At 39.3% G+C, this 14,334-nt stretch overlaps 2 protein-coding genes across 3 annotated transcripts in view; one reads left to right on the top strand and one right to left on the bottom strand.

The window, feature by feature from the left end:
* SHC4 (SHC adaptor protein 4) overlaps positions 1 to 14,334 on the top strand; it is a 134,337-nt gene that overhangs the window by 76,330 nt on the left and 43,673 nt on the right. For both annotated transcript variants that reach the window (XM_006077814.4, XM_006077813.4), the window contains exon 4: positions 2,306 to 2,425. In XM_006077814.4, the coding sequence (XP_006077876.1) occupies positions 2,306 to 2,425 (120 nt within the window). The remainder of the gene's footprint in view (positions 1 to 2,305; positions 2,426 to 14,334) is intronic.
* EID1 (EP300 interacting inhibitor of differentiation 1) lies at positions 8,019 to 9,793 on the bottom strand. The gene has a single exon (XM_006077812.4). The coding sequence runs from the start codon at positions 9,696 to 9,698 to the stop codon at positions 9,117 to 9,119; it is 582 nt and encodes a 193-aa protein (XP_006077874.4). The 5' UTR covers positions 9,699 to 9,793; the 3' UTR covers positions 8,019 to 9,116.

Here is a 14,334-nt window from a genome sequence, read left to right as displayed (position 1 = left end):
ATCTCATATAAGTGGAATCATGCAGTGTCATATTGTGATAGGCTTATTTCACATTTCCTCACATAACGTCCTCATGGTTCATCCATGCTGTAGCATATGTCAAAATTTCCCTCCTAATTAAGACTGAATAATATTTCATTGATGTATATATCACATTTTGCTTATCCACCAAGTGTTGATGGACACTTGGGTTACTTCCATGTTTTAACGATTGTGAATAATGCTGCTATGAACATGGATGTACAAATATCTCTTTAAGTCCTTGCTTTCAGTTCTTTTGGATATATAATAAGAAGCAGAATTGCTAGCTGCTGCTGCTGCTAAGTCGCTTCAGTCATGTCCGACTCTGTGCGACCCCACAGACGGAAGCCCACCAGGCTCCCCTGTCCCTGGGATTCTCCAGGCAAGAACACTGGAGTGGGTTGCCATTTCCTCCTCCAATGCATGAAAGTGAAAAGTGAAAGTCGCTCAGTCGTGTCCGATTCTTAGCGACCCCATGGACTGCAGTCCACCAGGCTCCTCCGTCCATGGGGTTTTCCAGGCAAGAGTACTGGAGAGAATTGCTAGATCATGTGGTAATCCTAGTTTTAGTTTTTTGAGGAGCTGCTACCCTCAATAAGCTGTTGTACCGTTGTACATTTCTGCTAATAGTGCACAAGGGTTTCAATTTCTCCACGTCCTTGCCACCACTTGTTATTTCCCCTTCTTCCTTCCCTCCCTTCCTTCCTCCTTCCTTCTTTCTTTTCCTTCCTTCTCCCTCCCTCCCTCCTCTCATCTATCCCTCCCTCTCTCCCCTTTTTCTCTTGCTTGCTTTCTTGTCTTCCTTCCTTCCGACTAGTTATAGGTCTACCCAGATTTTCTGTTTCTTTGTGATTTAGTCCTTATAGGTTTTATGTTTCTGGAAATTTGTCCATTTCATCTAAGTAATCCAGTGTGTTAACATACAGTTGTTCATAGAATTCTCTTACAGTCCTTTTACTTCCATAGAATTGGTAGTATAGTCCCCACTTTCATTTCTGATCTTTTTAATGTGTCTTCTCTTTTTTCTTTTCTTAACTTATTTAGCTAAAGGTTTGTCAGTTTGGTTGATCTTTTTGAAGAACAAACTTTTGATTTCTCTGATTTTCTGTATTGTTTTTCTAGTCTCGATATTATTTATCTCTGCTCTAATCTTTATTATTTCTTGCCTTCTGCTAACTTTGAGTTTAATTTATAAACTTTTTTGATTTCTTTAAATTGTAAATTTAGGTTGGTTTAAAATTTTTTATTGAAGTATAGGTGAAATACAATATTGTGTTTGTTTCAGGTGTACAGCACAGTAATTCAGTTATACATGTATATGTATATATATATTTCTTCTTCAGATTCTCTTCCCTTATAGATTATTGCAAGATATTGAGTATAGTTTCCTGTGCTTTAAACAGTAGGTCCTTGTTGGTTATCTATTTTATAGTTAGTAGTATATATGTTGCCAGAGAAGGCAGTGGTACCCCACTCCAGTACTCTTGCCTGGAAAAATCCCATGGACAGAGGAGCCTGGTAGGCTGCAGTCCATGGATTGCTAAGAGTCAGACACAACTGAGCGACTTCACTTTGATTTTTACTTTCATGCACTGGAGAAGGAAATGGCAACCCACTCAAGTATTCTTGCCTGGAGAATCCCAGGGACGGGGGAGCCTGGTGGGCTGCCATCTATGGGGTTGCACAGAGTCGGACAACACTGAAGCGACTTAGCAGCATATATGTTACTCCAAATCTCCTAATTTGTCCCTCCTCCCACTCCCTAAGTTAGGTTGTTGATTTGAGATCTTTCTTTTTTAGTGTGTGTTTATACTATAAATTATAATTTATAATGTTATAGGTATAAAAGCACTGCTTTCCCTGTGTTTCATAAGTTTTGGCATGTTGTGTTTTTTGTACTCTTTTAATCACCACAAAAAACCTAGGCAGCAACTTTTTCTCTCTTTTTTAGATTTGTGGTGTTCAAAATGACTTGTGAATTCAGTTAATCCAACCTCTCAAGGGAGTTCCTTTTATATAAAGCATGCCCCTACTCCCAGCTCTTGGGGAGAAGGGAATGTATGAGAAAAAGTCTGAGGGCTCAGGTTTCACTACTTAAGAATTTTGCTGCATTTCAATTTTAAAATGTTTATATTAAAAAAGCATTCCATCTCACTTGATTTATTTAAAGTAAAATAGAAAGGAAGCGTGTGGGCTTTGTCCCATTTTTAACATTAAAAAAAACATAAATATTCCTTCTGTAACAAAACCTGTAACTTAGAATGTTGTTTTGTTATTTTTAAAGCCTCCAGCTAAGTTCCTATCAACAGTTCTTGGCAAAAGTAATCTTCAGTTTTCGGGAATGAATATAAAACTGACCATCTCAACATGCAGTCTCACACTGATGAATCTTGACAACCAACAGGTAAGCTTATGAGTGTCATTTATAGTTTAACATATCTTCTGTTTTTCTAGAACAGTCTAGGCATAATAAAAAGAATAAAGTTTCAGACAGTGTGCCTAAAACTTAATGAGACATGGGGGAAAATATCTGCCAAGGATTTATGTATAACAGTAATTAGAACAACAGTATTATTAAGCCATCACTGGGATATTTAACTGCCTAATACTTGCCCCTACTTAATTGGCTTTGTTAATAAGAATGAAGGCACAAAGATCATAGTAAATACCATTTGGAATAAACTCAAGCCAGCCACTTATTATTCTCCACCACCCTGCCCCAAAGAGAAAGCAATTCCTTCATCAGGACCGGGGATGCAGATGAAGGACAGAGGAGAAGGGTAATGTTAGGGCCAGTGTTCTAGCTAACCAAAATTTAAAGCATCAAACATTTTCTTTCAACCCTTACGATTGAAAAGCCTTCTTGAATGTTATTGTATAAACAACTTTTTCATCTTTGATGATTTATGATGCTATGGTGTGGCCGAATTCTCATTGTAAATGTTATTTCTTAAAAAACTGCATTGCTGAAGCAAATATAAAAGATACACAGTCACTGGGCTAAATGTACTTTAAACTAGGACATCCTTTGACTTTTTATTTTTTAAACTAAATTCCTTTATGTATGCTAGACTCTAATTTTTCTTTGTCTAATATATAATGATTTGAATTTCTTAGTATTTAAGGTTTTACTGTGTGGGGTGCTGTTGTTTAGGTCATAGAAGGTTCAATGTGTACTTGGCACTGAAAAAACACTAAGAGGCTTTGATGTCACATCCAGGTAGAAAGCCTGATTTGCCACTAACAAGCAAGTTATCTTCCCACTCAATTCTTATCATCAGTGAAATGAGTTCTTATTCATAGAGCTTCTAAGAAGATCAGTTTAGCAACAGAATGTGTCTGTGGGGTTACTTAGAGGATCAAATAAGATCATGGATATAAATCACACAGCACAGTGCCCTTACATGGTACCTATTATTATTTTTTACTGAAACATTCTTCCTTGAGGCCTTTTCATATACTCAGTACTTAGCAGGGAAAGCATATTGTAATATGTAAAATTATAAAATAGTCAGTAACATGTAAGTACAGTTGTAAACGTTTGTATTTCTATTTTCTGGCCAAGAAATTCACTTGTGGTTTTGAGGTTTGCTTTATTTTTTAAATTCAAAAGCAGAATAAAATAACATTGCTTACCCAGTAGTATAAAACACCACAGAAGAAATTATGTAATATGAAATCATTTAAAATGGATTAATTGGTTCATAATTGGTTATCTAAGAGAGGCATACCATTGGTACCTGACAACAGACCATTTGGGGCTGTCGTTGGAAGATGCAGCCTATCTGGGTGGAAGGCAAAACATTCAGTCTTTCAGGTGCTTTGTCCTCAAGACATTTGTGGATGTAAAATTTGTTTTTAGTTTTCACTCATGTGAATGGTACCAGCTCTGGTACCATTGCTTTTCGTTGTATATGATTTCATTGAGTATAGGGTTGTGTTGTGTATGGTGGGGGCATAAGTTATTCTGAAAATCTCTTTTCCCTCCACTACTCTTTTCCAGGCCACTGCAATTAGAGCTGGTACAATATACCCATAATCTTTTAGGCAAATAGGAGGAGGGACACTGGGCATAGGTGGCTTCTACCACCAGTAGTTACAGCAGAGGTGCTTTGGGGAGTGGCTCCCATCCTTTCTACACTGCTGGTGTTGAAGGAGCTCTGTTCAGCCCACTGCTAGAGTGGGAACCAAAGTTAGGATCTCATTGATATCAGGCCCAGGGGCTGATTTTTAAAAATAGTTTTGAACTATTTTGAAGACCTGGGGAGAATAGCCACGGGGGGTGGGTGGAGTTGGGGGTGTGTAAAAAAGATGTGCCACTCTGGATGCTTAAACTCAAGAAACTTTATAGATCCCATTAAAAGGGCAGCTCTTCCAGATGTTCAAGCTGGTTTTAGAAAAGGCAGAGGAACCAGAGATCAAATTGCCAACATCTGCTGGATCATCGAAAAAGCAGGAGAGTTCCAGAAAAACATCTATTTCTGCTTTATTGACTATGCCAAAGCCTTTGACTGTGTGGATCACAATAAACTGTGGAAAATTCTGAAAGAGATGGGAATACCAGACCACCTGACCTGCCTCTTGAGAAATCTGTATGCAGGTCAGGAAGCAACAGTTAGAACTGGACATGGAACAACAGACTGGTTCCAAATAGGAAAAGGAGTTCATCAAGGCTGTATATTGTCACCCTGCTTAGTTAACTTATATGCAGAGTACATCATGAGAAACGCTGGGCTGGATGAAGCACAAGCTGGAATCAAGATTGCTGGGAGAAATATCAACAACCTCAGATATGCATATGACACCACCCTGATGGCAGAAAGTGAAGAGGAACTAAAAAGCCTCTTGATGAAGGTGAAAGAGGAGAGTGAAAAAGTTGGCTTAAAGCTCAACATTCAGAAAACGAAGATCATGGCATCTGGTCCCATCACTTCATGGCAAATAGATGGGGAAACAGTGGCTGACTTTATTTTTTGGGGGCTCCAAAATCACTGCAGATGGTGACTGCAGCCATGAAATTAAAAGACGCTTACTCTTGGAAGGAAAGTTATGACCAACCTAGATAGCATATTCAAAAGCAGAGACATTACTTTGCCAACAAAGGTCTGTCTAGTCAAGGCTATGATTTTTCCAGTGGTCATGTATGGATGCGAGAGTTGGACTATGAAAAAAGCTAAGTGCTGAAGAACTGATGCTTTTGAAGTGTGGTGTTGGAGAAGACTCTTGAGAGTCCCTAGGACTGCAAGGAGATCCAACCAGTCCATTCTAAAGGAAATCAGCCTTGGGTGTTCTTTGGAAGGAATGATGCTAAAGCTGAAACTCCAGTACTTTGGCCACCTCATGTGAAGAGTTGACTTATTGGAAAAGACTCTCATGTTGGGAGGGATTGGGGGCAGGAGGAGAAGGGGACGACAGAGGATGAGATGGCTGGATGGCATCACCAACTCGATGGACCTGAGTTTGAGTGAACTCCGGGAGATGGTGATGGACAGGGAGGCCTGGCGTGCTGCGATTCATGGGGTCGCCAAGAGTCGGACATGACTGAGCGACTGAACTGAACTGAAAATGTCCCAGGGATAAATGCAGCAGAAAAGTGACCTTCTGGGTGTAGCATGAGAAAATGATTTATTAAATTTTCCTTAAAGAAAAATATCCTTTGAAGTTCTGAGATAAATACAAAAACCGCCCCCTCAAATTCTAAGATATACTTTGGACTGAAATAAAAAACAGCTTCAAATTTATAGGTACATTCATACATGACAGAACACTTATGGGTCAGATGGTTCACGTTTATCTTCCTTCACTGAGAACATCAAGAATGTAACCATTTGCTCCCAGAAAATGTCTCACAGAACCTCAGAGGCAGAAAATAAATTTATATTAAACACAGAAACACAAAATGCTTACAATTTTTAAAACTTATGCATTTTGAATGGGAAAAAACGTTTTGGAAAAGCAAGTTACAGGATTTTTTTTTAGCCCTTGTTTTAAAAATTCAAGCAGCAGACTTCCTTGACATATTTTAATAAGGTTTTAATGTCAAGTCTCAGTAGCTCCCATTCTATTTCTTTACTCATTTCTATACTCCTATCACTGACTCCTTAACAGCTACTGAAATTGAGAAGGGTAATAGATAACAAGGTAAAACAGGCAGAAAATGGAGAAATCTTTTATCTTCAGGAGAGGCAATTCAAATACCTAGAGGCCAGGTAGGTAATGCAAACTGTCTGGGTTCATGAAAACACAACGGTGCAAGTGGTGATAGATGATGAGTGCCACTTGTCCTCCACAGTGGGGAGAAAAGCTAGGGCAAACAGAATACTTCCCCTGGGTAAAGCCCAATCCCATAGGACTATAGATCAAGGGCTGCCAGATCTTCCTCTACTTTTGGGGGGAAAAATGATGGAAATCTGGGAGTTTTACTGATCTCTATGAATTACGAGATGTTGGTCTTTAAGAAATTAAAGTTATAAGCATGAGCCAAACAAAATAGATCTATGTCCTCGAAGGGAGCCAATGTCAGACATCTGATAGCAAAAATTACGTTAAGTATGGATAGACCTAGAAAGTGCTCCACAAATCACACTACACACTCAGAAGTTTAACTTCTCTCTCCCCCATTCCTCATCTCCACTGTTCCCTACATCAAACAGGCTTAGAATTTCCCCAGAACTCCCTTCTTTAGTTTACCTATTTATATAGATGCATATATCTTAATTTGAAGAAGGAAATGGCAACCCACTCTAGTATTCTTGCCTGGAGAATCCCAGGGACAGAGGAGCCTGCTGGGCTGCTGTCTATGGGGTCGCACAGACTTGGACACGACTGAAGCGACTTAGCAGCAGCATATATCTTCATTTAATTATCACAATTTATAAGGTTCATTCAAGTATTCTTATTTTCAATTCAGGACTCTGAGGCAGAGATTAATCTCTTGTTACAGAGCTAGTAAGCAGTGGAGCCTAGGTTCAAATTAGGTAGGCTTGGTTTCAGTCTGTGGTAACTGTAATGTTTAAAAATGTTACCCTTTTCTACTTTCAGTAAATATTAACAAGTATTAATGTCAGCAGTCTCTTAAGTTACTGCCTATTTTTAAGACTAACAAACCATCAAGAGTGAGTTCGAGTCCAGGTCTTTCTCTAAATGAACCTTCAAACCTAACAGGAAGTAGCTTTCTTTCCCCTTGCTCTTGCTCCCTACTCTATTTCTAAGACAAATAGAGTAACACTTGTAGTTTGTAGATATGTTTTTTTCTGAACCTATTTCCTGGCATCTTATCTGGAGATAAATGTGACTAGTCAATTAATATATATTGGCACTTTTCTTTGTCCAGAGTCCTATTAATTCACATCACACAAGCAGTTATCTATCCACACTCGTATTACATCTGTAAGCTGTTTGAAAATGCAAAGTGAGCCATGGGAGACCAGTAGGATTAAAATTTAAGTGCCAGTGTTTAACCTCCTTTTTAGTCTTCCCCCATCTATCGCTCCTCTCCCTGCCAAGCAAGTGTCTGAATTATGATCATCCTTGTCAGCCCTGTATTATACAGAAAAGAACCCCCCTCCCTAAAAGACAGGATGACTGCAACAAAATTAAGGCTCTGAGTTGTCCTGTTATATTGGGTGTATCCTTTACTGCCATAATGCAGCAAAAACATCTGGTACCTTTTTACTAATCTTAAGACATGCTGGTATACTCAGTTTCATTGGGCATAGCCTTCTAATTATATTATTCATAGAACTTCAGCATCTTACTAACCACCATGAGATGCTTACTGATTTAGCAGGTTTTCCCAGCTTGGCAAATTCTCTTATAGGAATTTACTAAGTTTAATTTATACCAGTTAATTTGTAATCTAGTATTTGAAGCTGGAGCACTTTCCCTTATAAAGTCATTAAATTTAAATCATAAAATGGTTGCAATCACACAAACAGTATAGCAAATAAAAAGTAGAATTAGAGAAAGTATGTATACAATTAGACAAACAAATAAAATACAGAGAACAAGAAATCTTTATTATTTGGAATGCTGGTGCATAACCAAAAACAAGCTTAATTAGAGGAGGAGACAGAGGGAAACTTCAGATACTGAGGTGGATTTCTGGGCAGATTTAAAACTTTTAAGGGTTGTTCATAGTGTCTTTTTTTAGATGTAGGGCTTTCCTTTTACTAGACAATGTTCATTTAACAGTTCTTACATTATGAAGTTCAACCAGAGTCTTTTGCCTGTAAAGTTAAATGAAAAAAGAGAGCAAGTGAAACAGAAAATTCTCTAGTATATACTGATGTTTGAAAGAGTTTGTGTTCTTTGTACCTTCATGTACATTTTACAGTCTAAATTTGAAACTTTATTAAGGACGTCTTAAGTTTTGACTTTTAAAAATGTTCAAGGCAATGAATTTTCTTGAATTAAAGATTACAGTAGCTTTAAAAATGATCAAGATATATGTACAAACAAAATCTCAGTTGTTCTTGGAAACACGTTTTAAGATATAGCACACAAGACACATACTTCTTTTGGGGGTAGATTATCCTTTGAGATACTGAAGAATACTCGGTAGATTTATTTTACACTAAAAATTTAGCCTTTGATAACCACAGCTCGGATAGATGACAAACTTGAATCTTTAAAGTTTTCTCAGTATGCTTTCAGTCCAAATAACTCAAAGACATCTTATGTCCTAAGGTGGATACATCAGTTACTTTTTCTCATATAATTATCATCAGTGGGCTCTTGTACTGGCAGTCTATCTTGGTCATAACTTATTCTTGAAAAGCCATTCCTTACAGGGAAACATGAAAGATTATCTTCCTCGATGCAAGGAAATTACTCTGAATAAACAACAAAGTCAAAGCCGTGTCTCTGGACATTCTTGAAAACAGGTTTCAACAGTACTAAGATACTCTTCTTTAACAATTTTCTTCCTTTTTCATAACTGTGCAGTCACTACCTTATTCTACTCTGCAGAAAAAAAAAAAATTTTTTTTTGGAAGATTTTTTCATTGGCACAGAACTATTTGGAATGAACCCAAAAGACAGTGGAATGCTGGGTCTCTCCTCAGGCAGCTTCCTCCTCTCTTAACAGCATTTAACTACTCTCTGTCAATGATCTCATCACAGCCGAGTTCTTCTGTCAGACGATTGACAACCATAAGTGAAAAAAGCTCTTCGATAAAAGCCAATTGATCAAACGGGGTCTTCTCATAATGCATCTGAAACCCGCCATCCAGAGCTGCTTCTCTGGCTCTGGAGGTTCTCAGAAACATCTTGTTGGCTTCTTCAAGGGCCGCTGATACTCTGTAGCCCGCACCACTGAGCGGCTCCTCTTCCGGATAGTCATAGTCGTCCTCCCAGTCATCGAATTCCTCGCCCTCGCCCTCGTCCTCGCTCTCGAAATCAGGGCCCGCGATCTGGCCTGGCTGCTCCCCAGGGCTGGGCCGGCTAGCGAGGCCTCGGGGCCCCTGTGGCTCCGCCATTGGCTGGGCCGCCTCCTCCTCCATTGGGCCTTCCTCCTCCAGTTGTGGCGGGGCCCCGGCGCGGGAGGGGTTCGGGGATAGCTCCCGGCTCCCGCCGCCTACCTCCATATGCGGAAGGTCACTCTCACCAGGAATCACATCCATTTGCAGATCGGTGCTCTCCTCATAGAGCTCGGACAGCTCGTTCATTTCAGACATAGTGCAAGCAGCTCAACCTCCCCACAAGTCGTTCGTTTTCCACAAGCTCGGAGCTACGGGGGCTTGCGGTTGTGCGCTTGCGCAAGCACCGTGCGCTTGCGTGACCTCGTGCGTGTGCGCGACCCCCAAACACCGCCTCCTGCTCAGAACGCTGCTCTGGTTTGGCCGCTGGTAGTGCCCCCATCCCCTTCTGGGGGACATTCCCAGTACTCGGGGATCTGCGCTCCGTGCGTTCGAATTTCAGACCTAGGGCTGTGCATTGCTTGGCCTCCACCTTACCTAACCGTTCTGCTGCTTATGATGCTATAAACTTGAAAATACTCTATATGCCTTCTACAGAAGGTGGGAAAGATTGAGGGCGAGAGAAGGGGACGGCAGAGGATGAGATGGTTGGATGACATCACCGACTCAGTGGACATGAGTTCGAGTAAACCCCGGGAGTTGGTGATGGACAGGGAGGCCTGGCGTGCTGCAGTCCAGGGGTCGCAAAGAGTCGGACACGATTGAGCAACTGAACTGAACTGAAGACCCCTTAATCTTCCTCCCCTCTCGCCCCTCTCCTTTCTCGCTATCCTCTTTCCGCTGCTCCCCTTTCCTCCATCCCCAGGCAGTCTCATCTGCTCCAAGGTTTTAACTAACTTTGTCTCTGTGCAGCTGCTGCTAAGTTGCTTCAGTCGTGTCCGACCCTGTGCGACCCCATAGACGGCAGCCCACCAGGCTCCCCCGCCCGTCCCTGGGTTTCTCCAGGCAAGAACACTGGAGTGGGTTGCCATTTCCTTCTCCAGTGCGTGAAAGTGAAGTCGCTCAGTCGTGTCCAACTCTTCGCGACCCCATGGACTGCTCTGCACCTGAAAACCACACGTGTTCTCAGCCATACATCAGCATATTAAGAACTCATCCATCCCTCTCTTCTATTTTTCTCATTTAAAAAATGTTAAATTCACAAATAAGCATATTATCGGTGTTCTTTAAAAAAATATGCAGAGAAGAAATACATGGGCCCATCTTTTTTTTTTTTTTTTTTTTTTGCCGCAGGAGGTGACTTTACACTTAATTTGGTGTGTGTTCTTTAAATCTTTTTCTGTGCATTTATATGAATCTTTTAAGTCCTCATGGAAAAATCTTATTTTTTTAATATGTCTTACATAATTGCCTTCAACTTATAAAAAAGCAAAAAACCCCTAAATCTTGTAGATTTAGCTGTTAGTATACATAGACACGTGTTTTCATAGTATTCTGTCTGTATAGCTATACTGCAGTTGACTTAACTATGCACAAATAATTTTCCTTTTTTTTGGTATTGTATGGGTAAATGAGTATCTACATGTGCCAATACTTCTCTCTAGTAAAAACCTAGAAGTGGAAAGGTGGAATTACAGGGTATGCATACTTTAGCTTTCAGTTCAGTTCAGTTCAGTCGTTCAGTCGTGTCCAATTCTTTGCGACCCCATGAATTGCAGCTCGCCAGGCCTCCCTGTCCATCACCATCTCCCGGAGTTCACTCAGACTCAGGTCCATCGAGTCGGTGATGCCATCCAGCCATCTCATCCTCTGTAGTCCCCTTTTCCTCCTGCCCTCAATCCCTCCCAGCATCAGTCTTTTCCAATGAGTCAACTTTTCGCATGAGGTGGCCAAAGTACTGGAGTTTTCAGCTTTAGCATCATTCCTTCCAAAAAATACCCAGGACTGATCTCCTTCAGAATGGACTGGTTGGATCTCCTTGCAGTCCAAGGGACTCTCAAGAGTCTTCTCCAACACTACAGTTCAAAAGCATCAATGTCAAATGCCTCTGAAAGTTGTTGTACAAATTTAAGCACTAGGCAGTGGTGTTCAAGAATATCCACACCCCTGCTACACATGATTTTGTTGAACTTTAACAACTTTGTCAATTTAATGGTGTCTTGTTTTATTTTTTATAGCCTTGATTTTCTTTGCAGGTTATCTTTCAGTATGTTTATTGAACATTTGTATTACTTCTGAAAATTAAATGATCTTATTTTGGGTTTATTTTTTTTTTCTTATTGATGTAGGAATGTTTTATAAACTCTGTGGGAAAACTTTGTTTCACATGTTTTAAATATATTCTCTTTGCCTGTTGTTTCTTGTTTTGGAGATCTTTTCTTATACAAAAGTTTTAAAATAAGCTTTCATGTATTCAAATTTAAAAGTTTCTTTCCTGTATGTCTTTTTTTTAAAAAATTAGGATGGATTTGCCTACCTCAGAGAACTTAAGCATAATCTTTTATCTGTCTTTTAATGTCTGTATGGCTCTTTTGTGGTTCAGACATTTATTTATAAATATCATGAGGACAGGATTTATTTTTATATTTTTCATATATGTAGCTGATTCAGCTGACTCTGCTAATTTAATCACTTGTCCTTTTGTCTGCTCTTTGGTGCCACATTTATCATAGGCTAAAAGAGCACAAAAGTGTCAGTCCTTTTTAGTCTTTGTAGTCTAATGAATTTCTATAGTTTTATAATACGTCTTAATAATAAGGAAAATCTTTTCTCTTTGTTCTTTAAAAAATTGCCTTAGTTCTTCTTGCACATTTATTCTTCCAGTGTGAATTTTAGAAGTAGTTTAAAAAGTTCCCTGAATGGCACTGTTGGAATTTTTATTGGAATTGTATGGAATTTATAAATTAATTTGGAGAATTGATGTCTTTATAATATTGTCTTCTCATCCATAAAGGTGATATATGTGTTCTGCATGTTCATATGTTATTTATACTCTTCACTGAAGTTTTCCAAAAAGTTTTATGTAATTCTTATTAGTTATATACTTAGGTTCTCTTGTTAAATATACCTCTCCCCTCTTCCCCATACAGTGTCAGATTGGCTGTTCCTGGTGTATGGGAATGATGTTGGTCTCTGTATATTGATTTTGTTTTTAGTAATCATTTTAAACTGAAATATAAATATAGAAAACAAATATAGAATAGTGCACAAATTGTAAATGTATAGCTTGATTATCACAAAATGAATTTGTTTGTGTTAACTACTACCCAGATCAAGGAACATCATTTGCAGGATCCCAGAAAACCACTTGTTTTCTCTTCCTTTGCCCCCAAAGTCACTACTATCATGACTTCAAACAGAATGAAATAATTTTGCCTGGTTTTGAACTTGATATAAATTCAGCTTGCAGTATACAGTCTTTGTGTCTGGCTTCTTTTGCCCAAGAAATATGTTGTTGCTGTGTAGTAGTCCCATGTTTGAATATCACAGTGATCATCATTGGGATTGTTTCCAGTTTGGGGCTATTATGAGCAAGGCAGTGATAATCTTTCTTGAGATCTTTGGTATATGCATTTACACAGTTCTTTTGAATATACATCTAAGAGTAGAGCTGTGAGATTCTGTTACACAAATCCGAAGGCAGGATTAGTCAATTGGTACATAGTTGATTTAACGAATCTTTAAAAGAGTGTGACAAATAGGTCTCTGGATATTGGTCATTACACTGTGGTTTCCAAATAAGGAAGCCAGAATCTAAAGTAAAAGAGACAATCTTAGCTAAGCTAAACAGTTTAGCTAACTTATTCAGTTTACTTAGATAGTCTTACTTCATATTGAAACTCTTTATGTTAGTGCCTTAGTAGGAATGGGGACTGGAATGCAAAAGTAGGAAGTCAAGAAACACCTGGAGTAACAGGCAAATGTGGCCTTGGAATACGGAATGAAGCAGGGCAAAGACTAATAGAGTTTTGCCAAGAAAATGCACTGGTCATAACAAAAACCCCCTTCCAACAACACAGGAGAAGACTCTATACATGGACATCACCAGATGGTCAACACTGAAATCAGATTGATTATGTTCTTTGCAGCCAAAGATGGAGAAGCTCTATACAGTCAGCAAAAACAAGACCAGGAGCTGACTGTGGCTCAGACCATGAATTCCTTATTGCCAAATTCAGACTGAAATTGAAGAAAGTAGGGAAAACCACTAGACCATTCAGGTATGACCTAAATCAAATCCCTTATGATTATACAGTGGAGGTGAGAAATAGATTTAAGGGCCTAGATCTGATAGAGTGCCTGATGAACTATGGAATGAGGTTCGTGACATTGTACAGGAGACAGGGATCAAGACCATCCCCATGGAAAAGAAATGCAAAAAAGCAAAATGGCTGTCTGGGGAGGCCTTACAAATAGCTGTGAAAAGAAGAGAAGCAAAAAGCAAAGGAGAAAAGGAAAGCTATAAGCATCTGAATGCAGAGTTCCAAAGAATAGCAAGAAGAGATAAGAAAGCCTTCTTCAGCGATCAATGCAAAGAAATAGAGGAAAACAGCAGAATGGGAAAGACTAGGGATCTCTTCAAGAATATCAGAGATGCCAGAGGAACATTTCATGCAAAGATGGGCTCGATAAAGGACAGAAATGGTATGGACCTAACAGAAGCAGAAGATATTAAGAAGAGATGGCAAGAATACACAGAAGAACTGTACAAAAAAGATCTTCACGACCCAGATAATCACGATGGTGTGATCACTGACCTAGAGCCAGACATCCTGGAATGTGAAGTCAAGTGGGCCTTAGAAAGCATCACTATGAACAAAGCTAGTGGAGGTGATAGAATTCCAGTTGAGCTATTCCAAATCCTGAAAGATGATGCTGTGAAAGTGCTGCACTC

This window comes from Bubalus bubalis, chromosome 11 (assembly GCF_019923935.1).
Source record: "Bubalus bubalis isolate 160015118507 breed Murrah chromosome 11, NDDB_SH_1, whole genome shotgun sequence".
In the NCBI taxonomy this organism is placed as follows: Eukaryota; Metazoa; Chordata; class Mammalia; order Artiodactyla; family Bovidae; genus Bubalus; species Bubalus bubalis.
Note: the sequence above shows the minus strand (reverse complement) of the source record. Positions and strands in the feature narration are given on the sequence as shown.

Coding starts and splice junctions, on each gene's coding strand:
- EID1 (XM_006077812.4), bottom strand. CDS start 9,698: ATGTCTGAAATGAACGAGCTGTCCGAGCTCTATGAGGAGAGCACCGAT.